The sequence below is a fragment of the Pithys albifrons genome, chromosome 15, assembly GCF_047495875.1.
Source record: "Pithys albifrons albifrons isolate INPA30051 chromosome 15, PitAlb_v1, whole genome shotgun sequence".
Classification (NCBI taxonomy): Eukaryota; Metazoa; Chordata; class Aves; order Passeriformes; family Thamnophilidae; genus Pithys; species Pithys albifrons.
In genome coordinates this window covers 18,249,271-18,275,804 of record NC_092472.1, presented here as the reverse complement: position 1 = coordinate 18,275,804, position 26,534 = coordinate 18,249,271, and the positions used below count along the sequence as shown (strand labels likewise).

Here is a 26,534-nt window from a genome sequence, read left to right as displayed (position 1 = left end):
GAGCCCAGAGCTGCCCCCCAGAGTCCCCAGCCCAGCCAGGACTCAGCCACGCTCCCACCAAGGGGCTCAGGGCCAGGGACACTCAGCTCAGGATTAAAAGCACTCCTGACTTATTTAAATTCTGCATTAATAGGCATTATTTTGTCTTTGGAGAGGTGACCCCAGTCCCAGCTGGGCCACGCTGGTGCTCAGCCTGATGAGAGGGCTCCTGGCTGAGGCTGAACCTGCCCTGCTCCACCAAACTGAACTGGGCTCCAGGGGGTCAGCACATTGATTTGGGTAACAATGAGAAAAGAAGAATTAAAATAACACCAGCCAAGGTCTGTGCTTCTTCCTGGGAGACAGACCTGGGCTCCAGCACATCTGCAAAGCCCTCAGAACTCTGAGGCAGACCTTGCAGAACTGGACCATGCTCCTGCTCTGCACTGCAGGTCACTGCTGCTTCCTCAGGGCAATGCCTTGCAGGCTGCCAGACCTAAAACTCCATCTGAGTGGAGTTTTAATACTCAACAAAATAAGTTTCATGTTAAAAGGGCAAAAAAATTGGAGAGTAGGGCAGACACTTGGATGCCACTATGCAAAAGGTGGTTTTGAATTCAGATTAAAGTGTTTTCTTATCCCTACCATGTCTTTAGGAAAAAATCATGGCCTTCAGGTGAAGTGTTGCAGACACTGATAGCCCTGAGGTCTCAGGGAATTTACAGCAACACTTTGCATTGTGGAAGGGATTGTCAACAGTCTGGGGACTGAAATGTCACCTGTCCCAGAGAGGAGGGAGCTCAGGGAGGTGCAGCCTCGTGGCTGCAACACCCTCTGTGCTCCCTGGGAAGGGAGAGCACAGAGCAGACACTCCTGCAGAGCAAGGGCTGAACTCAGCCTGAGCAACCTGCTCTGGGGGAAGGTGTCCCTGCCCATCATGGCAGGAGAGTTGGGACAACATGAGCTTTAAGGTCCCTTCCAACCCAAACCATTCTTTGAGTGTACGAAGGGCCACTTTTGGAAATGGGAACAGGTCCCAGGCAGGAAGTGGCTTCCAAAAGGCTCTTAAAAAGCATTTGCCTCTAATTCTTCTAATGGATGACATAATAAATGGAAAAGACATTTGACAGGACTGTTCTCCCAGGTCTGCATGTGCAAAGAGCAAGTTGAGGACACAGAGCACTTGGATCCAGTGCCTGGGCTGTCAGTTTGGTTCACTTTCCCAAGGAGATGAATTCCAACAGCACAGACTGCCCATAATTAGAAATAACAGTTTTTTTCAAGCTCTCACCTTTTCTATCAAGTTCTGCTAATCAACATTTGAGCATCTGCCCAGGGATTTTGGGACAATAACCCTCTGGAAAAACATTCTAACTTTGCTGACACATGACTACATGCTAATGCCCAGTCCAGAAGGCAGGGAGGAAGAATTAAGAGATTTCTGCCTAACTTACATGCACCTCAAAAAACCAAATTAATTCTGACCCAGCTGGCTGTTGGAAATACTTCAGAAGACAATGGGTAGCAGGAAAGATTAGTATCTGTTTCCAGGAGCATGGATGGGGCTGAAAGAATGCTTGAAGAGCAGCTTCAAATCTTTGGGACAACACTGACTCCAGGAGATGCAGAGAGAGACTCAGTGGCTGTGGTGGGTTGTCCTCCCTCCCTCACCTGCTGGAGCTGGACAGAGCCAAGAGACAACACTGACTCCAGGATTTGCAGAGAGAGACTCAGTGGCTGTGGTGGGTTTTTCTCCCTCCCCTGCTGGAGCTGGACAGAGCCAAGAGACAACACTGACTCCAGGAGATGCAGAGAGAGACTCAGTGGCTGTGGTGGGTTTTTCTCCCTCACCTGCTGGAGCTGGACAGAGCCATGAGACAACACTGACTCCAGGAGATGCAGAGAGAGACTCAGTGGCTGTGGTGGGTTGTCCTCCCTCCCTCCCTGCTGGAGCTGGACAGAGCCAAGAGACAACACTGTCTCCAGGAGATGCAGAGACAGACTCAGTGGCTGTGGTGGGTTTTTCTCCCTCCCCTGCTGGAGCTGGACAGGGCCAAGAGACAACCCTGACTGCCAGGAGATGCACAGAGGGACTCAGTGGCTGTGGTGGGTTGTCCTCCCTCCCTCCCTCTCCTGCTGCAGCTGGACAGGGACCAGCTCCCACCCCAGCTCTGCTGCTTTCCATTCAGTTCATGCTCTGAACCAAACCCCACTTCCCAATTCCATTGCACTGCCCAAGAGACCCACCTGAGCCAGTTCGGAGCTGCTGAGGTGCCCATCGCTGTTGAGATCCAAGTGCTTGAAGAGCTCTTGGATGAGGAAGCGCTTCTGGGCCGCCCTGTCCCGTGCCAGGCTGCTGGGGGGGCTCTGGCGCCGCGCCTGCAGGTCCAGCAGGATGCTCTTCAGCCGGCCGTACTCGGCCATGGTGCACGTGCCACCTGCAGGGCAACACAGTGGTCAGGAACATGGGCCTGCTCAAACCAACCTAGGAGGGTTGGCTTCTTGCAGCCTCGTTCTGCTGCGTGCTGAAGGAATCTGCAACGATATGGAACTTCTCCTGGTCCTGGATTATCAGTCCATTAACCCAGGAGAAGTGTGTGCTCTCTGCTCACCCCAACCATGTGGTCTCTGAGAGCCCCCAGGAAGGACACGCAGGGACCACTGGCAAGGCAGGAACACAGAGGAAGTTTAATCAGGGGTACAGGTTTATATGGACTTTGGAGGGCCACAAACTCACTAATAAGGGACAAGGGGGCAGTCTGGATTTGTGCCAATAGGAGTAAGGGGATTTACATTCAATGGGAGGGGGTGACAGGAAATGTGAGGTCACTGTCCCTCTCCCAGCCCCCTGGCCTGGCAGGGGTTTATGGGAAGAAAAGGCAATGACTATGCACTTTTTACATTTAGTACATTTAAACCACATTAACACCATCAGTTGTTGAAGCATTCTCAGTGGCTGGTGGATTTTCCTCATCCATCCATTTCTGGCATGACATCCTCCAAGCCATGTCTTGAGAATGCATTGCCACTCCAACCAAAAGGGAATTTGCAGGTGCCAGCTGCTGGGCATCAACCATCTCCCACCAACAAACCCACCTTCCCCCTCAGATGCCCTTCTCTCCACAGTGTAATTTCTCTAACATAAATTCTATGTCATGTTGCCTTTAAAACAAACTTTTATTTTAAATCCCATCACTGATCCTGTTGCACTAACTCTAAGACAACGTGGTCTCACTGCAGGGACAATACCCCTGTAGATCAGCTCCCCAAAGACCCCAAACATTGTTCCTCTGAAAAATCACAGACAGCTCTGGCACACTGACAACTAATGATCCTCCCCTTTTCTTGCTGAGCTGCAACATTTTGGACCTCTTGGTCCCACTCCAACCCAAACCCAATTAAAATTCCAGGTGGGAGGCATTTCTCTGAGAGCAAACCCATCTACTGTCAAGATATTTTTTTACCCTTCATATTTTGTGCTCCCAACTTCAAAAGCACCATGACATGAGAAGGTGAGAGAGGACACTGAGGCTGACATGTGCTCACCACTCAGGTCAGTGCCCTCCTGCTACATGAGCAAGAACTGCAAGACAAGGCTTATTTCCCACCCTGAACTCAGACCCTTCTGGTTTGGAGTTTCTCACTGCTCGGGGATGTTTAGCAGCTGATACATTTTTCCTTTGCTCTGAACAACCTCCAAAGAGCACTTGGTCCCACATGGGATCAGTTTTGTTTTACAGAAAAAACAAGGCTGTTCAGCTGCTATTAGTTTATTATTCTTGCTTTCTTCTTCCCCAATCATGTAATTTAATGGTTTGTCAAGGCAGAATGAAAAAATTTCTTTCATTCAATCATCACCAGCTTATTTAAGAGAAAACCTGATTGCTGTATCCAGTGTGATCAAGCAGTTCTGCTGTAAATACTGTTTGAGCTACTGCAGTAATATTTTTCTCTGAGCTGGAGTTTTCTTTTCAGTCCAATCTTAATCCCAGAGATGTATCTAAGGTTAATGAAGACAGGGAAAATTAGTTTGCTTCCACCTCTGTGTGTGCTTGGTGGTTTCCAGCCCTTGTTCCCACCCCACTGCTGGAGGAAGTCAGTGTGTCCCTCTTTGAGGGACAGCCCTACATCTGATTTACAGCCCCCAGAGGAAAATGCTGCTGCCTTTCAAACAACCAGCACAGAAGGAGCAGCTTTTAGTGCTCTTTGGTTTGAACTTCACTATACTGGCCATGCTCAACAGACAGGCATTTCTGGATTTTTGAAGGTTTTTTTAATTTCAGAAATTAAATCTATGCTGCAGCACCAGCCTGCAGTGGCTCCCCAACCCCAAGCCCTCCCCTGCCTGATGTAGGAGGGAGCCCAAAGTGAGGAGCCACATTGCAACACCCCAGCCAAAGAAATCCCTGATTTCCCACCCCATGCTGGGGAAGATCTGCAAAGAAACAAGCCCTTCTTTTGCTTTTACAGCACTTAGGAAAGCAGTGAAGCCCAGCACTGTTTGAATTAAAAACAAACCAACCAACCAACCCAAAGACAGGCAAAGAAAAACAATGCAACAGAGGAAAAGAAAAAGGCAGCACTTGAAGGTCTGATTGGTAAAGTGTGGCCACCAAGTGTCCCACTTGCATGCTCTGCTCTCTCTGAGCAAAGCTGCTCCTTGCTCTGCTCTGCAGCAGGGCCATAACTCATCCTGTTTAGCACCTCTGCATGCTTTGGCAGATAAAATATTGATCAGCCTGCCAAGAAACACAGAATGCCATTCTGTTTTCATGTCAGAATTCCGTAATGAACTACATTCATCAAGAGCATCCTCCCTGTGAAAGGTCAGTGGTGAATGTGGCTAAATTGTGATGACAGATCATTAATCCAGCTCCCTCAATAATTGCCCTCTTTAAAAATTTTACTCCTGGATTCTGTGAATTGCTGCAGGTTCTTACAGTGGGATCCCTGAGCAATCTTCAACCAGAAGCTGCTGAAGGAGGAGCAGCCAGGCTGGGGATGAAAGTGTCCTTCAAAGGAATGCAGGTACAAAATAAAAACAAACTGAGCAAGTGCAGGCCTTGCTTTGATGGGAAAACTCATCTCCCAGTGGAGTATCACCATGCAAGGTGCCTTACAATGCAATGATTACTACAAGTGTCAGGACTTCCTTAAATATCAAAAATGATCTGATAACACCTACTGAGCACCAATCCCTCAGCCTTGGTGTGCAGCCACCCTGAGAGCAGCTGGGAGCCCAAACACACCCAAGTCTGTGCAGGGTCTGAGCCCCACTGGTGGTTCCTGAGCTGTTTTCCAGCACAGCTCCATGGGCTGAAGAATGGCAGGTGGCACCTGCAGCTCCTCCTCAAACCCCTGGGAGAAGCTGAGCAGCCACAGGAGCACCCAGCCAAGTGCAGGAGTGTGTGATTATCCACCCAAGAAGACTCAAACTCCTTGTGGCCCATCAGTCTGTGATTATCCACACAAGGAGACTCAAACTTCATGTGACCCATCAAAAGCTCTGGAGGAGGTGCCCCTGGGTGGCATCTCTGCACACCTGGGCACAGGTACCCACTGCTCTCAGCTCTGGGCTCCAGCCCTTGGAATGTGGGTCCATATTCTGTGACTCTGTGCAAACCTGCCCAGATCCCAGCTCAGGGTCAGGCTCAGTTATCCCAGCAGGGCAGATGGGATGTACCAACCAGGCATCCCAGGATTGCTGCCAGTCCCTTTGGCTCCTGGGATCCCACCATGCCACCACCTGCCTGAGCCCAGCCCCATGGCAGAACAGAGCTCCTGTCACTGTCACCAGAGGGGGGACAACAAGCATCCAGTACAAATAACCCACCACCCAAGGGGAACTCCAGTGGCACAGATTTCCAAAGCAACCCCCCACCACCACCCAATGTGGTCACACAGAGCAGGCTGGAGAGTGTCATTTCTAAGGCAGGAGGTATTGGGGGTATCATTTGATTTGACAGCTCCTCTCAGACTGTGCTGGCTTATTTCAGCTGCTCCTGTGGCAGTTTGCAAGCTCCAGGAAGAAATTCAGAGCAGGAGATGAGAGCACTAAGCTTTGTTTTCTGATCCGTATCCACAGGGCAAAAAAGATGTGCTTACTGAAAATAACATTTCTAGACAAAATGAAGGGGATTGGAGACAAGTTCTGTTTTCAAACAGCCCATCCTTTGCTGTGTTTCACTCAGGCTTTATCTGGCACTGGTAGAAGCATCAGAAAATTACTAAATTAAAATGTTACAGGATACAAATTTATTTCTGACTGTGACTCCTTAATTCTTGTGCCATTTACAGCCAAATTGCTCATCAGCACCAGCCCATTTTCCTGCATCCACAATGAAGTGCTGGCACATCTGCAGAGTGGAATTGAGGTCCCCAAACCTCAGCCTGCTGAACCTGAGTGAGACATCTGTGATCTCTTTACCCCAATGATCCACTGCCTCGTGGCCTGGTGGCTCCACAGAGCAGGTTTACATGGGACAGGAAAATTAAAGATGACTTCAGTTCTTCAGGGGTCTCCCTGCAAATCCCCACCCCACCAGGCACATTTTTTTTCTGTCTCTTTCTATTTATCTTCCTCTTCCTTTAATTGCTTGTTTCTGCACATGCACGGAGAGGTTGGATGGAATTCCCTCCCAGTTTTCCTATGTGCTTGGAAAGAAGAAGAAAACAACTGCTTTTCTCAACAATTTCCATGAACAGACCCCACTGAGCAAGGGGAGCTGGAGAAAGGAAAGACCATCAAGAAACCTTTGTGAAATTCACATATTTTTTGCAATTTAGAGACATTCTGAGTTTGAACCTTCTCAACTCTGATTTTTACAGGCTGTAAATACTACAGGTTGGATATGAGGATAAAACCCTTCACTGAAAGAGTGGCTGAGCATTGGAAGGGGCTGCCCAGGGAGTGGTGGAGTCACCACCCCAGGAAGTGCTCAAAGAACAAGCAGACATGGCCCTTCACCAGGTGGTTTGTTGGGCATGGGTGTATTCAGTGGAAGGTTAGACTTGATGACCTCAGAGGTCTTTCCCAACCTTAATGATTCTGTGATGGGTCTAAGCACATTGATTTGGGATGAAGAGAAATCAACCCAGATCTTAATCTATAAAAATTCACAGGATCCAGCACGTCACTTGAGAGAGCTCCCCACAGAACACCGTGTTGTGCAGCCACTTCCCTGCAAAGCTCCTGCAACCCCGACAGCACCACAGGGAGAGTTCTGAGTTCTGCTCCTCCAGCCCCTCTGAACAGCCTCTCTGTGCTCAGAGGGAGGGAGGGAGGAGATGCTCAGGCAGCTCTAATTGCCTCCTGCTCCCATCCCAGTGATGCCAAAGGGTTTTTGTTCTGATTTTCACATTTTGTAGATTTTAGGAACACAGTAGTTGTAGATTTTTAGAGGGTTAATATTTCTAACAGTTTAATGCCTTTCTATCACTACCCCTGTCCCAGAACAGGGAGCTCAAATTCCTTTAGTTAATTAATCTTGGTTAGACTCCTTTCCAAGGTAGAGCTGAAGGATATCAGAAGGCCCACAGAATGAAACATAAACACAGGTCAGTGACCCAAAAGCCAGGACTGGATGAGCTCCAAGAGACCTTTGTGTGCCTGAGGAAGAAGAGCTGATGAAGACAGAGGGTCCTGATGACCCCAGACCCAATTCCAGGGGGTTGGACCAGGGGTGGGACTGGGGCTGAACTGAGAAATGTGTAAAGCAATGATTGGAGAGATCTTATTATAAAAGCCATGGAAACAAGAACTGGGACACATGGATGTCATCCTGTATTCCTGTGGGCTGTAGGCCCTGTGATATTAAAGGACCTTTACTTTTTATCTTACCCTGCACTAACGTGGCTCAGAGTCCTGTTTTTTGGGGGAAGGTCATTCACGGCATCACCAGCACCACCTGAGTGCCTGTTTTAGTCCTGCTCTGAATAACCAGGTTAAGGGAAACGCTGGGGAAGTTCCTGCTAAGGGGAGCAGATGTTTAACACCTGCAAATTCATCAACATCCTTCAGCTGCCCCTGCTGAAAGAATTCAATTAACAATAAACCCCCAAACTTAACTTGCTTATCCCAGGGATGTGTTTCAACTAATAAGATGTACATTTATCAGCCATCCATATATAATTTAGCAGCAACTGGGAGCTCACTGAATTTATCACAGAAATGGAATGGAACACGTGCCATGAAGTAGATACCATTAAACAACAGACATTTACAACCTGGAAGAGTTAAAGCTTGCCTTAGTGTATATTTATTTCAATATTTCATTTTATTACAAGAAAAAGCCCCCATCTATTACTCTGTGAGTTTTAAAAACATATTAAAAACTTACAGCAAGAGAATATTAATTCCCAGTTCTATAAACAAGAACTCTATTCCTACCTCAAACAATTACCTTCCAAAGTGCAGAAACCAAAATGAATCACATGCCCCAGCCCCGAGTGCACAGGAAGAGATGGATGGATTTGCAGCCTTTCTTGGGAAGCCCAAGAATTACAACTTGGTTTGCCAAGTCCAAAGGCAAGTTCCAGATTTGTGTCCTGCCTGGGAGGGAGCAGGAGCAGCCCTGGGGAGGGAGGCAGGAGCAAGTTTGCAGGTGGGAAAACACACAATAAATGTAATTTATCAAGTGCCTATCACCAGCCAGGCAGTGTGCCCCAGATTTATGGATTTTTAAAGCCAGGAGGGATTCTGTGCACACTCTGACCTCCTGCACCAAACTGGAGGAGATTTTCCCTGCAGCAGCTCCGTGATGTGTTTGCTCTGGACTCACCTCCCAGCAAAGGCTCCCAGCCCTGATTTAAACACCTAAGAGCAATTTTTCAAATGATTACTTAGTCTCAGTGGGCAAACATATTTTATCTTTAATTTGTTTACTTTCCATTTCCCTCTACTGGATTTTGTTACACATTTATCTGGTGCATCAAACCAAGTCCTGGATGCCACTGTCACCTCCCAGGTCTGCACAGCTGTGGGGTCACCTCATGTCCTGCCTGTCCCCTCTGATGAGCTGTGGGATACAAAGGCTCTCACTGAGGCAGCTCAAATTCTAAATGATGGGGTTTTTTATCTTTATGACTGGAGTTTTTTTAATCTCTTCCCTGGGAATTTTATCATCCCACAGTGGGCAACAAAATGACCAAGAACCTTTGGCTTTCAGTCAGCAATGGGTGGCTTTTCCACCATTCAGTACCCACCACCTGGGCTGCTCAGACCCTCCCTGGCACTACCAGGTGATGCTGCACTACCTGCAGAGAGCCCAAACCCATTCCCAAGCCAGGGATTCCTGGAAGATGCTCTCATCCCACCAGGACATCCCTCAGGAAACATTCCCAAAATGCTGTTTTAGCATAATGAAGATGTAACAGCAAAGCTGGGAAAGCTTTTTGTGTGATCCCAGAAGCAAACAAGGCTGTTCCTATTGCTGGGTTTATATTTGCTGCCTGCTGAGTATTTGCTGTTATTTGAGTGCTAAAACATTAAAAATGTTTGTCAAACCAGAGGGAAGAAACAACGTCAGGAACATCAGTGCAGAGGAAGAAGGAACACAACACAGTCAAAGCAAACAGCTGGTGAGTATCTCCTGCACTGCTCATCTCAGCTATTGGTGAGTGTAAACACAACAGAAATCCCCAGTGAATTATGCATGAGCCCTGTACCCAAAGCTGCCTCTTTCTAATGATTAATTTATTCACAACACAGCCCACTCTGCTGTAAATCTACTACTCCACACAGAGTCAGGATCTCACAGACACTCACACACACTCAACCCTCTGGGCCCGGTGTGACTCTCTCTGAATTATGTTTTGTCTTCAGATTGTATTGTTTTCCTTTGTAAAAACTATTAAGCTGAATTCAGTGATGCCTCATCCTAAGCTGGAGGGAGGAGGGAGGGAAATGTCCCATTGGCAGCTGTTTTAACAGTCACAACAAAATGAGCTTAAGAATGTGGGGTTGGACTTGTTGATCTCAGAGGTCTCTTCCAACCCAGCTGATTCTATGAGTCTATATCTAATTACTTAAGATCCAAACCCAAAACTGAATTGACTCAATGACTGAGAAACACTGTATTGAAATAGCCTGGGAAGACAGTGAGGCTTTTGTAAAGGTTAGGAAAAAGAAGAAAATAAGAGAGGATTAAAGGGAAACATGTACAACATGGACACGTGTGCATGAAAGTCCATCTTCTCCTCCAGAACCTGGTGAGGTCAAAACTACTCCATTGCAGAAGATAGAAAGGTTTGTAAAGGATAGATGGATTTTTGTTAGTACAATCACACAATTTATATATATATGTGTGTGTGTGTGTGTGTGTGTATATATATATATATAAATAGATATACACATATATGTGTGTATATATACATATATAAAAATATATATACATGTATGTGTGTATATATTCATATATATAAATATATATGAATAGATATACACATATATGTGTGTATATATGCATATATATAAATATATATACATATATGTGTGTATATATTCATATATATATTCATATATATAAATACATATATATAAATACATATATAAATATATAAATATATAAATATATATATATAAAAATATATATATATATATCTATCTATCATATTTCCTACACAATAAATGCCACTCCAGAAACTAACAGAACCTCCTTGATGGAGAGTCAAATTTGGCCACTCAATGCCAGAATGTGCCAGCCACATAAAGCCATAAAAGGAACCCTTTCCATGTGACAAAGACTGCAAAGAGGCCTCCAATTCCTCCTGCCCCACTGAGCACAACACTGAGCCCACCCACACCTCTGAGCACACCCTGCCCTGCCTGCACAAGGCACCTGCAGCATTTACAGCTCTCGGGGCTCCCACAGAGGGAAAACCACAAACACATCTCCTCTAACTTCCCATTTACAGCACAAACCCCCCCCCCCCGATCCTCCTGGCCCAGACAAGAGAAAACAGCAGGATTTTTATTTCTACTCCAAAGCCACGTTATGAGCAGCAAATGCAGCAGATCAAGAAACAGAATACATAAATAAAAGCTCACTGAGGCTACAGGCTGAATTTCGGGGATGAATTCCTCTCCTCTTTTCTTTGTGGGATTTTTTTTATAATTCCTCTTAAGCACTATAATGATGGGTGATGAATGGGACAGTTATCTGAGCACTGCAAGTGCTTTGCTCCTGACAAGGCAAATAACCTTTCTGTGGTTCAGGGTACCAGGGCTGGAGCAGATCTGCTGGAGGCCTGTCAAGATAACAATATCCCCACACCAACCATCAGCAGAGGGATTTTTCATCATATATATCCCTGAAGTACAGGGAGAAGCTTCTTAGCACAGAAATAAGGCGATGAAAACATGTTTTTCCTGAAGATTTTCGGCACCAAGAGTGACATATTCCAGGGTAGAGCATGAATGAGGAATCACTGTGGTTTGATCCACGAGAGCACTCCACTGAGAGGGAATTAGCACAGTTTGCAGGGAGAAATATGCCCAGGGGAGTTGCCTGCCCTGGCACAGCTCCTGCTGCCACTTCTGTCCCTGTCCTGCAGGGCTTCAGCTCCTCTCTGACTCCACAGACCCTGCAGAGCTCCCCAAAGGAAGGGGCTCCCCAGATTTCCATCTCTCACATGGGCAGGGACTGCCCCTCCCAGGACAAACCCACCCCAGCAGCATCACACAGGGGTTTGGGGTTAGAGACAAAAGGAGGAAGATGATGAAAGCACATCTCTGGACTCTCCCCAAAGGAGGAGTTAAAGCCATTTACAGGACAGCCTTGAAAACATATTTATCATCTTAACCCCTTCCTGCCCAAACTTCACTTTAAGAGACCCCCAACTATGAATTTGCTTCACAGCCCAGAAAATGTTTTCATTTCATTCTGTGCTTCCCATTTGTCACACTCAGTATGGATTTCAAGTGCATTAACCACAACACAAGTTTGGATCCAAACAATGCTCCCCTTGGCTCCCAGGGCTCGGATGAATTCTGTGACTTCACTCACAGTAACCCTGAACTGTCACAAGGGTTTGGGTTTATTCCCAACTTCCAGCCAGCCTTCACCCCCCCACTGAGCCTCCAAACACACCCAGCTGTGCCCAAACAGCACAGGACACGAATGACACTCAGGCACTGAAGAGGATAAAGACTCTGAGGATTATTACAGTGGAGATTAAAATTCAATATTGCAGCAGAGCAGGATGTTCAAATGCTGCCCAGATTTAGCTGCTCTTTGCTCACAGAGGCAGTTTGATAACAGTAAGTCGGGTTTAACACAGTTTTATTGACATAAATTCTACTTGTTGAGGGCTGTGAGAGAAGTGATGCTCATGTTTTGCACTCCCAGGGACAGGGTACCCACAGTGATTCTCTTCCTTTTTCAGGACACTAATGCAGCTTAACCTGCAGCTCAAGGCAGGGATAACTCTCTGCATCACCAGTGGCTGTGTTGGCATTACAGTCACACAAAGGTCTGGATACCGAGGCTGTAAGGAAGGGATGTGACTGAATTCAGTGTAAGGAAGCCCTTCCCACACTCAGGCTCTGGAAGATAACAAGGTTTGCTGATAACACACCCATTGCCCCAGTGGGACCTTCTCTAAGCATTCGGGTCTCACTAAAGCACCTGCAAAGCCTCGATGATAATGAGAGTCAAATCAGTTTGCAAATGATCTCACACCGACGCTTTTCTCCTTGTCTTCAGCACCACACACAAAACGAGTCAAAGTCCCTGATCTGGAAGGGGAGCCAAGGAATTTAATGTTATTTCTTAGAAGCTGGGTCAGGCCCTCAGTCCTGCCAGGCTTTCTCATACACCACGTGGGTTTGGGATGTCCAAACTAAGCTGCATCACTCCAGACTTCTGCTGAACCCCTTGAAAAAAAGTAAAAGTGACAAAAGTAAGACTCAGTGTTTAAGCTTTAATTAAAAATTTAGCAAAACCACCTGGAGACAAGGAAAACAGCTCGTGCCCCCATAGCCTCTTGTCATCCTACAGATTCCATCCATCTCCAAACCACAGCCAGGCAACCAAAACACCACCCAAGTCTCCCATGGCTTTATGATTTCACCTTTAAAGGAAATTAAAGTTCACACATTGATGCTGCAGTTACAGGGTGATCACATTTTCCTCCTGGTCTGCCCTTTTTGCTCCCACTGTCCTCACCCCACTTTCACCACGGTGGACCAATGACTTTCCTGAACTGATTCTCCATTTGCAGCACAGAAAAGTCGACTGGAATCAAGGTCTGTGCTTATTTATTTCAACATCCCTTCCCTGCAGCCAGCACAGAAATAAATAAATAAACAAACAAACACAATTTCTGTGTTTAATTTCCAATCCCTGTGAGATACACGTTGGGTAATTTCATCTCCCTGGGCTGGAAGGACCTCTCTGAGAAAACAACACAAGACTCAGCCCACCCTTTGATAGCTTTGTCTGCACCCACACCCACAGAATGAGAATAAATGCCCCCTTTTCTCTGTGGGTTGGTGCCCTCTGAGAAGCAGTGGCCAGTCCCATTAATGGGAGAAACCTCCCAGCTCCAGTTCTTCCAAACAAGTTGAGGAACCTTTTGAGTTTTGTTCTTTTAAATGCAATTGCAGCCAAACATCTGAAAACTTTTAAAACTAATACTCTGACATTTTATGCTTCCCATGCCAGGATTTGTAATACCACAAAGTGTTTTGAGCTGCAGTCACTCCAGCAGAAAATACACCTATGGCTGTGAGATAAATTTATTTTCAGCTGTGAAAAAAAAGATCTCTTGCTGTTTGCTGTCCCCTCCACACAGCCAGGCTGGAGGAAGCTGCTCTAGGAAACCCTGAGCATTTGGAGCTCCACCAAAATCCAACCCCAGAGGTTTCCAAGCTATGCCCTGACCCAGGAAAGCCACACATGGTCTCCTCCTGCTCCTGAACAGCCTTTCCCTGCAATGCTGGATCAAGATCTTCTGTCCTGGGAGCTTTGGGGCATATTCTGGCTTTGTTATTGATATTCAAATGTCAAAACTTCTATTCATTAGTCTTACAAAAGAATTAAAATTTTCCTGTCAGCTCTTTCAGGTTCCCAACCCATGACAGGGGGTTTGGAACAAGACCATCTTTAAGGTCCCTTCCAACCAAACCCATTCTGTGATTTTTGGTTAAAAGATGTTTTAAGAACTGAACTTAAAAAAAAAAAAACAAAACCCACACATTATCAGAAGCTCACTGAAATAATTTTTTATCCCAGTTTTAATTTTTTAACTCCTCATATGATGATTCAGACCATGCAGATATTAAATTCCATATCAGTATTTTCTGCAGAAAAAAAAAGTATCTAAGGAATCAGAACCAAGAGCTTTCAAAACATCCCCAGCACCTGGTTTGGACTAAGTTGCTTAATTATTTTCTTTCCCTTTGCAGTGTGTTTATGGTGTTTTTAAGCAGGGATCCATCTCTTTGCAGCTCATTCAAGCAGGCAGCTGTACCCATGCCATGGAGAGATGGTCCCACTGGCACCTTCCAGCCTCAAACCCTCCCAACCCAGGCAATTCCTGGCAATGGACATGTCTTGGCAGACAAACTATTTATGTTTGACACTTGTTTTCAATGCAGAGCTGAAAGAAGTTTCCTTTCATTAAAATATGTAATTAGGGGTTCTTTTTAAACACTGGGGAAAAATCCTGTCTTGTTTTAGATGCAGAGTTTTTGCTTCTTTGACTTGAAACAAAAAGCATCTGGTTTGGCAATCTCCACCCCACTCACCCATCAGCTGTTCAAAACATCCTGAAAGGCACCAAATGAAATGAATCACATCTGGAGCCAATTTGGACACGTATTTGTTTTCTAAACAGTATTAAATTCAAATCAGCATCTTGAAATGACAATATAAGCATATCAAAGTAGACAGAAATAATGAGAAATGGCCTTATTCATACCATGCTTACTGTCTGGATCTTCTGACCAAAATACTCATGAAAAACTTCAAGGAGTTAAGAGATAACAGAATCAGACTTAAATTAAAACTAAGTATAAAGACTTCAGTGAGGAGCCATCCAGCCTACCTGTGAGAGGTGCAATACTTCAGTGTCCACCCAAGTCATGGCTGCTTGGAGCAGACAGAGAACACACTGTCATTCTGTACCATCTATAGGTTATTGATTCCCCCTAAGTGCAATTACTCAGTCACAGCAAACTGTAAGTGCAGTCTGGAGAGCTGTGCTTGGATCACAGGCAATGGCCTCTGCCCAGCCCCAGCACACAAAACAGGATTTTATCTGATACTCAAGGGGTGCTGCTTGCCAGGACCCCCATGCCCATCTCTGGCACTCAGGTAAGCAGGAATGAGCTGCTTCACCACCACCCTCCTCAACACAACTCGTGGGCTCAGGAGGAGGAGGAGGAGGAGGATGAGATGAGTGTCATGACATGGCACTGGGACCCACCACCACATTCATGTCCACACAGACCACCCCTGCCACCCCCAGCTTCAGCCCTGGGGGACCTCCAAGTCAGCAGGACCTTCTCAGAGAGCTGCCTTTGGTCTGAGGTGAACGTGATTTTATGGAGTGGAAGAAACACCACTCATGGGTTGAGCCAGTCCTGGGGGCTCAGGAGAAAGGTGTGATCCTGTCCTCAGGGTGTTGAAGATGGGGAGAGCATAAAACAAGTCAAAATAACTCCCAGGAAAAAAGCCAGACCTTCCTGTAGTGATGGCTCCTGACAAGCTTCAGGGTCAAACTGGGTGCCTGACATGTTAGAGCCAAACTTTCTGTCCCACAGCCCCCAGACCACACTGGGCTCACTGAGAAACAAATAGAGATGACTCAAGGTCATAATCTGGTCTGCAGGAAACAGGATGGATAAACAGGAACCTCAGGAAAGACAAAACTGCAGGTAAGATAACAAGGTTTTGGAAAACATGCTTGGGGCTACAGGAAGACACATGACAGAAAGAGCTGATACCTCCTGAAAGGCTTTTTCCCATTGCTCACAATATAAAACATTAAATTAACAGAAGAAGAAAAACACACAGTTCAATTAAATGTCTGCTCAAATAAATCCAGGGAGATAAGACTCATGTGGATTCAGATGATCTGTGTGGACCAAGACAGATATTTCCCAGCCCAGGAACTGGAATAAAATTTATTAAAAGAAATGCCTCAGTCTGGAAAGTAAGAAACTTCCAACAGTCTTCCTATCCAGAGTTTTTTCCTGCCAGTTGTCCCCAGGGATGCTGAGCTTTCCCTGGTGCAACAGCCACCATCAAAAGCTTGAGCATCCCCCTGGCCTGGCCCAGCATCTGCTCCCCTGTGCTGGGGGAACCTTCCTGTTAGAGCAGAGGGTTTGACAGGAGCCAGAAAGGTTTTATTGAAGCAAAGCACGATCAGGAGGATCCAGAAAAAGTGTTCAGGACAGTCTGTTGTTCTTCCACCTTTATTTCCAAATCGAGAGCATCTCTTTTATGGGGACAATGAAAAAGGAGCCACACAGTAACTCAGAGCTGCCCCTCCCGACCTCTGCAACAAATCAGCCAGCAGAGGAAACCAGCTGCTGGCTGCCAGGGCACAAAGCAAGAGCTTGTTAGAGGGGAAGGATGAAGGCCCCAGAACCTGGCAAGCTTTGCAATGACCCTCTCACTGCACTGAGGCTGCTGGCACAGGCACAGGCAGCAAACACTGAGCCCAAGGGGGAACCAAGGCCAGTAACTCACACATGACTTCCCAGGACCACCACGGCACCCCCAGAGAAACATGCTCCAGGCAGTCACAGCTCCCAGAGGGCCTGGCATCTCTCTCTTTTATGGGCAGAAAAAGTCATAGAAAGACAGAATCTAAAAATTTTAGTTTTACTCTATTTCTGTGTTGTAAATAGAGAAGTAAAATGCAATGACACGACTGTTTCTCTGGGGCTCACACTCCTCAAACAAGAACCAAGCAGACAAGATCTCCACTACAGGCAGATGATCTCCCCAAGAAAAAACCCAAAGATGACATCTTGGGTTTGAGAGGAGACAGAGCAACATCTCAATGTCATGAAGAACTGCCCCTCTCACAGGCTGATGAAGCTCCATGTTCCCAGTGAGGACCGAGGTCTTCAGACTGGGCCAGGTTGCCCAGAGAAGCTCCATCTCTGGAAGTGTCCAAGGACAGGCTGGATGGGGCTTGGAGCAACCTGGGACAGTGGAAGTTGTCCCTGCCCAGGGCAGGGAGTTTGCAACCAGATGGTCTTTACAGATCCCATCCCATCCAAACCATTCCAGGATTCTATGATTAAAAGCTGCACCATATGCATAAAATAGATGTTTTTACCCAAATTTAGCCCTTGCATTCAATGAATTGAAGAGCCCAAATCTCTTCAATAAAACCAGCTTTGCACAGAACGGGATTTACTTGAGGGGCACTTTCCCTTTTCCTGAATGCTAATTTTTGTTTGTTTAAAAACATAAGACAGCTCCAAGGCAGAGCACAGTGAGAGACAAAGAGTCATTCAGAGCAGGCTCTGAATTTTCAATGAAGCATTTTAATTAACCCATGGATAGTAATTCTCTTCAAAGTTTTTTTAAAATACAACAGCTCTTTATCAGCAAAGTTCCTATTTAAAAAACAAGAATATCATCAGACATGGCACATGCATGAATTTCACCAAATAAAAACAGCTTCAAATTAAAAAATAAAAATAAAGTCGTAAAATTCTCAAGTTAGCACAAAACATTTTACAAGGTCAAAGCAACTTCAAGTGCTCTAAAATGGAAAGCATTTTGCAACTTTACTTTGTTTTGCAAACAAAGGCAACACTGTGACTGGAGATGGTTTCACCATCAGTAAAACCAGGCAAGATTCTGCAATGAGGCCAACACACACTTCTTGCCTCTTTGAAGATGTTCAAGGCTCCCTCTCTGTTCAGATTCACAGAACAACCCACTGCAACCCAACCCTCCCCACATCACAGAGCACCAAGACAAGTATTGGCAGTTTGGATGTTCATTAAGAAAAGATCATTCCATCTATAAAATCACAGAATGGTTTGGGCTGGAAGGGACTTCAAAGGGCACCTGGTTCCACCTCCTGCCATGGGCAGGGACACCTCCCACCAGCCCAGGTTGCTCCAAGCCCTGTCCAACCTGCCCTTGGACACTCCCAGGGCTGGGGCAGCCACAGCTGCTCTGCCCAACCTGTGCCAGGGCCTGCCCACCCTCCCAGGGAGGAATTTCTTCCCAATACCCATCTAACCCTGCCCTCTGGCAGGTTGAACCCATTCCTCTGGTCCTGCCCCTCCAGGCTCTTATCCACAGTCCCTCTCTGGCTCTCCAGTGGCTTGTTTAGAACTGGAAGGTGCTCCCTGGAGCCTTCTCCTCTCCAAGCTGAACAACCTCAATTTTCTCAGCCTTTCCTCATGGGAGAACTAAACATCCCACCTGGCACGTTCAGGTCACTCTTAGTGCTGCAATTCCAGCTGGGAAGCCCAGCACGGTGTGATCCGTGGCTGGAGCAGCTACAGCACCTCCCCATCCCTCAGCAACACCCTGCACTCCAAACCAGCTTCCCCTTCTGTCCACTTTCCCTTATTAGACATTAAACACAAATGTCAAAACTCTGAATTTAAGGAGCCTCCACGCCCTGCCACAAATACAAAGGCATTTCACTGAAGACAGAGCTCTGGGGACCCTGCAAACATCCCCCTGTGACATTCCTGGTTGCTCCCCATGCCCATCTCCCGGGGAACAGACCCCTCCACTGCCCCTTTCACTTGGATAGGTCTTTATTCAATTACACCCGAGCCAGGAACAACCTTTTTTGTTTCACAATATGCTCCAAACAGGGTGTTTGCCTGACCCAGCTGAGCTGGGCAGGGATCAGGTGCTAATTGCAGCCTCTCTCCCAGACACGCTGCAAGACAAATCTTCCTCACTCAAAGGTTTATTTCAGTCGGCAGTCTTGAGAGGGCTCCTTATAAGAGAGCACCAGATGTCACCAATTCTTCATAAAATACAAAAGAAAGAACATTTTTTTCCCAGCAAAACCAACCCACGAGTGTCAAAGTGTAACAGGAGCCATAAATACACCGTTCTGCAGTATTTTTAGCCATCCTACAGATTCCCTTTTTCTATTATGTATCTCAAATAACACCTACTCATATAGGAATGAGGCATCTAATAATGTCAGCACTGATGACAAGTTCTCACTGACAGACACTGATTTCAGCCCAGCCTCCAACAAGGGGATTAACAGATCCACAGAAGCAAATTCAGCTCCAACCCACAGGATGGAGAACGAGCCCCCCACCATGGAAATGGGAAGGACAAGAGGAAATGGCCTCAAGTTGCACCAGCAGAGGTTTAGGTTGGATTCTGGAGACAATTCACAGAATCCCAGACTATTCTGAGTTGGGAGGGACCCACAAGGATCATCAAGTTCAACTCTTAAGTCAATGGCCCACACAGGGAATTGACCCATGACCTTGGCATTATTACAACCCAGTTTTAACCAAAAGGGTTGTCCAGCCCTGGCACAGCCTGCCCAGGGCAGTGGTGGGGTCACCAGCCCTGCTGGAGGCATTTAACAAATGTGAGGATGTGGCACTTGGGGACATGGGTTAGTGGTGGCCTTGGCAGTGCTGGGGAATGGTTGGACTTGATGATCTTGGAGGGCTTTTCCAGCCTGAACAGTTCTGTGCAATAACACACCATTGCAACCCAGCAGAGCAAAAGGACAGCTGGGAATGGGTGATGCCTTCAGGTCTCTTTAAAGAAAATATGCCAGAAAGAGAAGGGTCAAAAACCCCAATGGCCAACGAGTTTGTCACTGGGAGTTGTGTAAACAGGGGGATTCCCCCAGACCAATTTATGCCATGCTGGTGCAAATTAAAGGCAAATTAAAGGCAAACCACCCTGCAAACACCCAGCTCTGGTCACATCCTGGCACCTTCCACACCACGGGGGTGCAGCTGGGGACTGGGAGGTGTTCCCTCCTAATTTCCCCCTGGCAGTCCAAGCGAGGAGGCTTCCCAGGGTAAATGATACTCTGCAGCTGCCAGGCCACTTTTCCCATTTGCAGATCTCAAATCAGATTCGGGCACTGCTTTCATTATCACACAGAGAAGCACCTGAGCCAGTGCCATCCAGAATGCATCAGGACATGTGTCACTCATGTGACACACACTGTGGGTATGCAGGCCACTGCTCCCAGCCTTTCATCTTTCTGCCTCTGGGTTGCTCCAGATGAAAACCATTCTGGGCACAAAGGGTGCAGTGCTGCGTGCAGAGCTGTCACTTCTATTTATTTCACAAGCAGTTTAAGACATGACGGGAGCTGAGTTGCTGGAAAGGTTTTACTACAAGCTATCAAAGCCTTAAGCAGACACCATCTATATCTTGCTGTCATCTTCACCCCCACCAGCTCACGCTCCCAGTGAGCACAACCACTTCCAAATCCCCCCATCTGTCTGCAGAGCCATTACTGGGGCACTGAGGGAAACCCAAACTCAGCAGAACAACCCCAAGCTCGGGCTGTTCAATGGGCAAACCCAGAGGAGCCTTCACTGCACTGAGGACATGCAGACCCAAACCTTTCTCCACGTGGCAACCCTTGGCCAATGGAAGAGTAACAGATACCCCAGCTGAGTGTGTGCCAGAATTTGGGAACAGCTCCCAGGACTCATGAGGGTATTGAAAAGCCAACAGGTGTCCAGACCACCCACCTCCCTCCACTGAGCTCCCTCCAGCACGACTTACTCCTGCCAAATAATTCCATTTTAAGAGAGGCTGATTTGGGCTAAGCCCACAGATCAAGTGGCAAAGCCTGTTGTTATACTGAGGCTTACAGAGATATCAGGAATCACCAGCATTCTGCCTGAGCTCACTGTGCATGTGGCATCGATTTCCAGGACAAAAAATGACACATCAGCTGCTTTTTTTCAGGTTGCAGGACTTGGGGTGGGAAACCCGGGGGGCTCCTCCACAGGCACCAACCTGCAGCTCAGTTTGCTGGAGCTGAACTGCTCCAAATGTAGGGAGAACACTCAGCAAATGTGTCCTAGCTCAGGCTACAAACCCCACCAATATCTCATGGCAGCAACAAATCCTCAGAAGAACAAGGACAAAGTGGCTCCAGGTGTGGGGAATGAGCAATTAAACCTGACCCATTAAAATGACAAGGCCTTGGACAGAGGGCACGACCCTGCAGTTACTTGGCACTAAGAATATATTTGGCTGTTTCTACACATGAATCCAGTTTGAAGATAAGATTTATCTATTTAATATTAAGGGATTTCTGCAGGTGGTGTTTCAAAGCAGCTCCTCAATAATGTACATTTGCCTACAAGATATGAGCATGTTTTACATAAATACACATATTCACATTTCATTCACTGTGCTCTATTTACATTCACTTTTTCAGGTATTTATTGCAGTGCAATTTTGAAAAGCCTCAACAATCAGGGTTTCTTCCAGCCATAATAAAACTCCAAAGCAAAAAATTAAACCCCAACTTTTGCTACAGTTGTACAAGGCCCCCAAAGCCCAAGCCTAATGAAACCCCTACATCATTAGAACATGTAAATATATATTTATTCATGTTGCCTCCTTCCCATCTTACTCTATGGTGTCTTTAAAACAAGTGCTCCAAACCAGCACCTGAGTTTCCTACAGGGGTTATTTATATAAAACATTTTGGGTGCAAAGAGTTTGTGGTGCAAGAGAGGGTGGGCACAGAAAAAACCACTCCTCTTGAGGAAGAACTGAAGCAGCATCTTCTGTAACACTCCACTCCTGCCCTCTGTGTTTCCTCACATAACAGCAAGTGCCTTCAGGAATTCCTCCCTCCCTGAGCTCATCCCTTTTGCCAGAGACAGGCAGGGCCACACCTGGGAAGAGCATCCACAGAAAAGCAGGACAAAAGCCCTGGGTGCCCTCAGGCCTTTCACCAGAGAGCAACGGGAGTAAAAACCTGCACAGAAGGGCCTTGGTTTAGTGGGCAGAGTCTCCATCACTCAGCCTGATGTTTACAAGTCAGTTTATAAAGAAAAAAGTTATAGAGCATAAACCCACATGAAGAATTGAAAATAAAAGGAAGGGAGCAGAAGGGAGAGCCCATTCCCCAGAGTTTCTCCAGAGCTGGGAGGCTGCAACCAGCACTGACACAGTGGATGGAGACAGCATCAATAAAGAAATATTAATTAATCAACTAAGGAACTATTTGGCAGCTCATTAAAATGCACAATTAATCATCATTTCCTCAAGACAAGCTGCTAAAAATGGGTCAATAATGCCCAAGCAGACAAGAAATAGCCTGTTTTGTCCTTATTTGGTCCTTCCACTGCACACCCAATGCCTCCTGCCTGCCAAGGTGCCCATCTCAGCTGGATCCACCTGAGACCCCAGGACTGGATCCCGGATCCTCCTCAGATCCCTGGGCTGGATCCCAGATCCTCCTCAGATCCCTGGGCTCTATCCTGGATCCACCTGAGATCCCTGGACTGGATCCTGGAGCTACCTCAGACCCCTGGACTGGGTCCTGGAGCCACCTCAGACCCCTGGACTGGGTCCTGGAGCCACCTCAGACCCCTGGACTGGGTCCTGGAGCCACCTCAGACCCCTGGACTGGGTCCTGGAGCCACCTCAGACCCCTGGACTGGGTCCTGGAGCCACCTCAGACCCCTGGACTGGGTCCTGGAGCCACCTCAGACCCCTGGACTGGGTCCTGGAGCCACCTCAGACCCCTGTACTGGGTCCCAGATCCACCTCAGACCTCTGGACTGGGTCCCAGATCCACCTCAGACCTCTGGACTGGGTCTCCTGCAGCCACCTCAGACCTCTGGACTGGGTCCTGGAGCCACCTCAGACCCCTGGGCTGGGTCATGGAGCCACCTCAGACCCCTGGGCTGGGTCCTGGAGTCACCTCAGACCCCTGAACTGGGTCCTGGATCCCTCAGATCAAAACTTTGGATCAGAAGTGCTGATCCCTTATCACAAAAAAAATACACAGAAAGGGGGAAGAAACTGGCCTAAAAAAGGCAACATGTCAATTCTCAGCCCTGTTTCACACTGACAAAACCTTGTTTTTCCATTTTGCTGTTATCCATCAGAGTTTTTATGGAAGTTGGGGGAGCAGGAACCAGAACACGCACGGCACTGGCTTGACAAAAACCTGCTTGGGGCATCCCTCACCCTCTCAGCTCCTCACTGCCAGGAAAATTTGGGGAGAATTCACAGCACTAAGGCACAGAGGGGGGGAAACCCTTCCAGTTTGTACCTGCCACAGGTGGGAAATTCCTACAAACAGCTCTTAGTGCCAAACAGCTTTTTCCATCACTGAGCTCATGCTTTTCTCATCAGCCACAACTGTGAACTGAGACTGAAAATGTAATAGCAATAAACCCATAGCTGATATTTTACTTATTCTGTGCTCTCTGTCCTGAAACATTCAGGGGTTTGCTTTTTCCTACTGTAAAAAGCATCAAGGCAAATGCAGCAATGAAAGAAAAATTAAGACCAACATCTCAGGAATTTCCTCACATGGAATCAGAAAGGTCAGAACAAACCTCCAAGATCACTCCAGAGTATCTCCCACTCATCTCAGAGTGGAAGAGACATGTGAATACTCAGCTTTCCTTTGTTCTAAACCTTTAAAAGAAGATTAATTCAGGTGCTGCCAATGTACCTTAGAAACACACACAACTTCCTGCAGTACAGAAAAGCAGGACCTGCCACAGAAAGTAATTCCTGAATAAACCTCCTGTTTGCTCAGCATTTGAACTCCCTCAGCAGTGACAGACCTCACCTGGCTTGGCTTTAGACAGCACCTTCTCACTCAAAAGCTCATTCAGACCCAGACTGCAAATCCCAACATTATTTTTACAACACTTTGAAGTATTTTCTTCAACACACTAAGCGAGATTATTTTCTTACCTTCCTCAGGACAAGTTTTTGGAAGGTTTTCCAACTTCATCATGCAAAAGCCACAGCAGTCCTGCCCAAGGACTCAGAGAGCCACAGCCACCTGCAGAGCTCCAGCAGAACTTCCAGTGCCCCCACAATGCTCCTCCTTCATTTTAACTAAAGATTGGTGTTCCTTTTTTCAAAACCAACAAAATCCTATTCCCATTCCCTCTGAACTCATTGCTTGCAGATGCCTTTTGCCACTGGGCACAATTCTGAACTTGGGAAGAGGCAGGGGGAGAAAATTAAAGTAATAAATAAATGGGGAAAACCACGGAAGCTTAAAAAAAAAGTCAAGAACTACAATATCCCAATGGATTATCTTGACACAGGATAGATCTTATTTTATACAAGGACTTCACGTGCCCAGATCAAAACACTCCAAGAAGCATTTTGCACATGTGGCTCCAGGCTGTTTTCTGATCCAATGAACATCAGGAAATGATGTGAGGGAAATGTCAGTAAACAGGTTAAAGATATCCAGAGATGCAGTAATTCTACCTGATTACCCTGAAATGTCAGAGTTCCCCAGCTCCTTGTTGGGGATGATGGGCTTTGTCTGGAGCCTTTCTGAGGAGGAAGGAGCCAAGATTTGGGGATTCAGGACTGCCCCTTTCCTTAGGTAGGTTGCCACTGGCAAGTGTTCTTTGGGGATAACTGATAGAATTTTATGTATCAATGTCAATAAAGTTCACCTCAAAAAACACTACAATTTACCCCAAATGCCAATGGGAATTTATCTTAAGAAGGATAAAAATCCCAGAGCTGAGGTTAGCAAAGACTTTCACTTGTGCAGACAAGGCAGCACAGGTGAGATGTCAGAGCAAACTGGATCCACTCTCATGGGTGTAACAGTATCAAACAGCATAATGAAGGATTTCTTCAACACTTCTCCAAATCTTGATCTCTTTTGAAGCCTCCAAAACAAAGGTGACAGCAAGGAAGTGTTAAGTAGATAAAAACACTAAGATTGAAAAGGAAAAGAAGAATAAAAAAGAGCCAGATGTCTGTTCATATAATAACATGAAAAACATCTCAGCTTGTCTTGGGTTGAGAATGAAGAAAATAAATGAGTATTTTTTAAAAAAACCCCACTGCTTCTGAAAACACAAAGAGGAGCCATTTGAACAATTTCTACCCATTAAAAAACCTCCATCAATTTAACAAAGTGGCAAAACCTGACGTTAAAAACCCTGCCAAAAATCCCCCCAGGCCAGAAAGGAGCTGGATTTGTGGGGCAGCTGCCAGGAGAGCAGGGCTCCCACTCCCATGGTTTTCCTGGGCTGGCTGTGGTGGAGCAGCCCTGGGTAAGAAGACACAGCATTTCCCTGTGAGAGGAGCCAAAGGGACTGGCTGTAGGTGATGAGCCCACAAGAGCTGCCTGCAACCTGCTCACTTGTCTGAAGTGAGCCCAAAGTAACTGCACTCCAATTTTCCCCGACTCATTATGTAAAATAAAAGGCAGCTGAAAGCCAGTGTGGGGCCACAAAATGCCTTCATTAGCCTTCAGTTCTGTTCCAGTAAAAACCCAGCCAAAGTCTCCTGGGTTCAGGGGCTGAGGTTTTTGCCTTAACAGCCTTTTCCTTGCTCAGTGCTGTTCAGCTTCAGCAGGATTTTCTGCCACTTAGGCTGGACCTAACAAGCTATTTCACCATTAACACAAACCACAATGTGTCCAGGAGTATTAAACATTTTCCACGAGGCCCTGCTTTGCAGTCACTCCAAGAATGACAATGCTGTATTACGAGTCCAAGACAGATGTTTTCCAGATGTGCTGAGCTCTTCAGTGCTGGCTGAGCAGCTCTTCCAAACGCTGGAAGGGCTGTACCAGCTGCATTCAGATGGGCTGACCCCTGAGTTCCTGCTTATGGGAAGCTGTGCTTATGAATAAATTAATCCCCAAAACGCCTGCATCTCTCACACCTCCAGCAGGGGAAGGAGGAAGTCTGATGATAACCAGAAGGGAACAAATGGGACAGGAATGGGAAGCTGTGGATGCACAGGGACGGTGCTGTGACTTCACAGAATCATCATTTGGGGTGGAAGGGACCTTAAAGCTCATTCAAACCCACGCCCTCCATGGGCAGGGACACCTTCCACTGTCCCTGGTTGCTCCAGCCTGGCCTTGGACACTCCCAGGGCTGGGGCAGCCACAGCTTCTCTGCCCAACCTGTGCCAGGGCCTGCCCACCTTCACAGGGAGCATTTCTGCCCAATATCCAATCCCTGCCCCCACTGCTGGCATTGAGCACCCCCCTGGCACTCAAGGGATGTGTCTGTACAGCTCAAATCAAGGAGTCTTTGAGGCAGAGATGCTGTTCCACACTGAGTGGACCAAAACCTCTCCTCTCCATGCAGGAGCATCCCAAATATCTGAGGTTCCTGGAGCATCCCACGGCTCCCAGTGCACCTGCCAGGTGCTGTGCCAAGGGTGAGCTGCACACAGCTGGCCCTGCTGCCTGCCAGTCTTTATTCTGAGACAGAACTCTTTATATCAGGGTTTATTTATGGGTGGGTGGGTTCTGAGAATCACATTTCCCAAGGAGATTTGCTTTAATTGGCTCTGCTGGTGCTCCCAGAGGAGCGTTAAGATGGGGCTTAGATAACACTCCCACTGCAAGGGACTGCAAACACA

General features: G+C 46.9%; 1 protein-coding gene across 4 annotated transcripts in view; it reads right to left on the bottom strand.

Moving 5' to 3' along the window:
• FSTL4 (follistatin like 4) overlaps positions 1–26,534 on the bottom strand; it is a 231,406-nt gene that overhangs the window by 104,331 nt on the left and 100,541 nt on the right. For all 4 annotated transcript variants that reach the window (XM_071570400.1, XM_071570404.1, XM_071570403.1 and 1 more), the window contains one exon: positions 2,227–2,417. In XM_071570400.1, the coding sequence (XP_071426501.1) occupies positions 2,227–2,417 (191 nt within the window). The remainder of the gene's footprint in view (positions 1–2,226; positions 2,418–26,534) is intronic.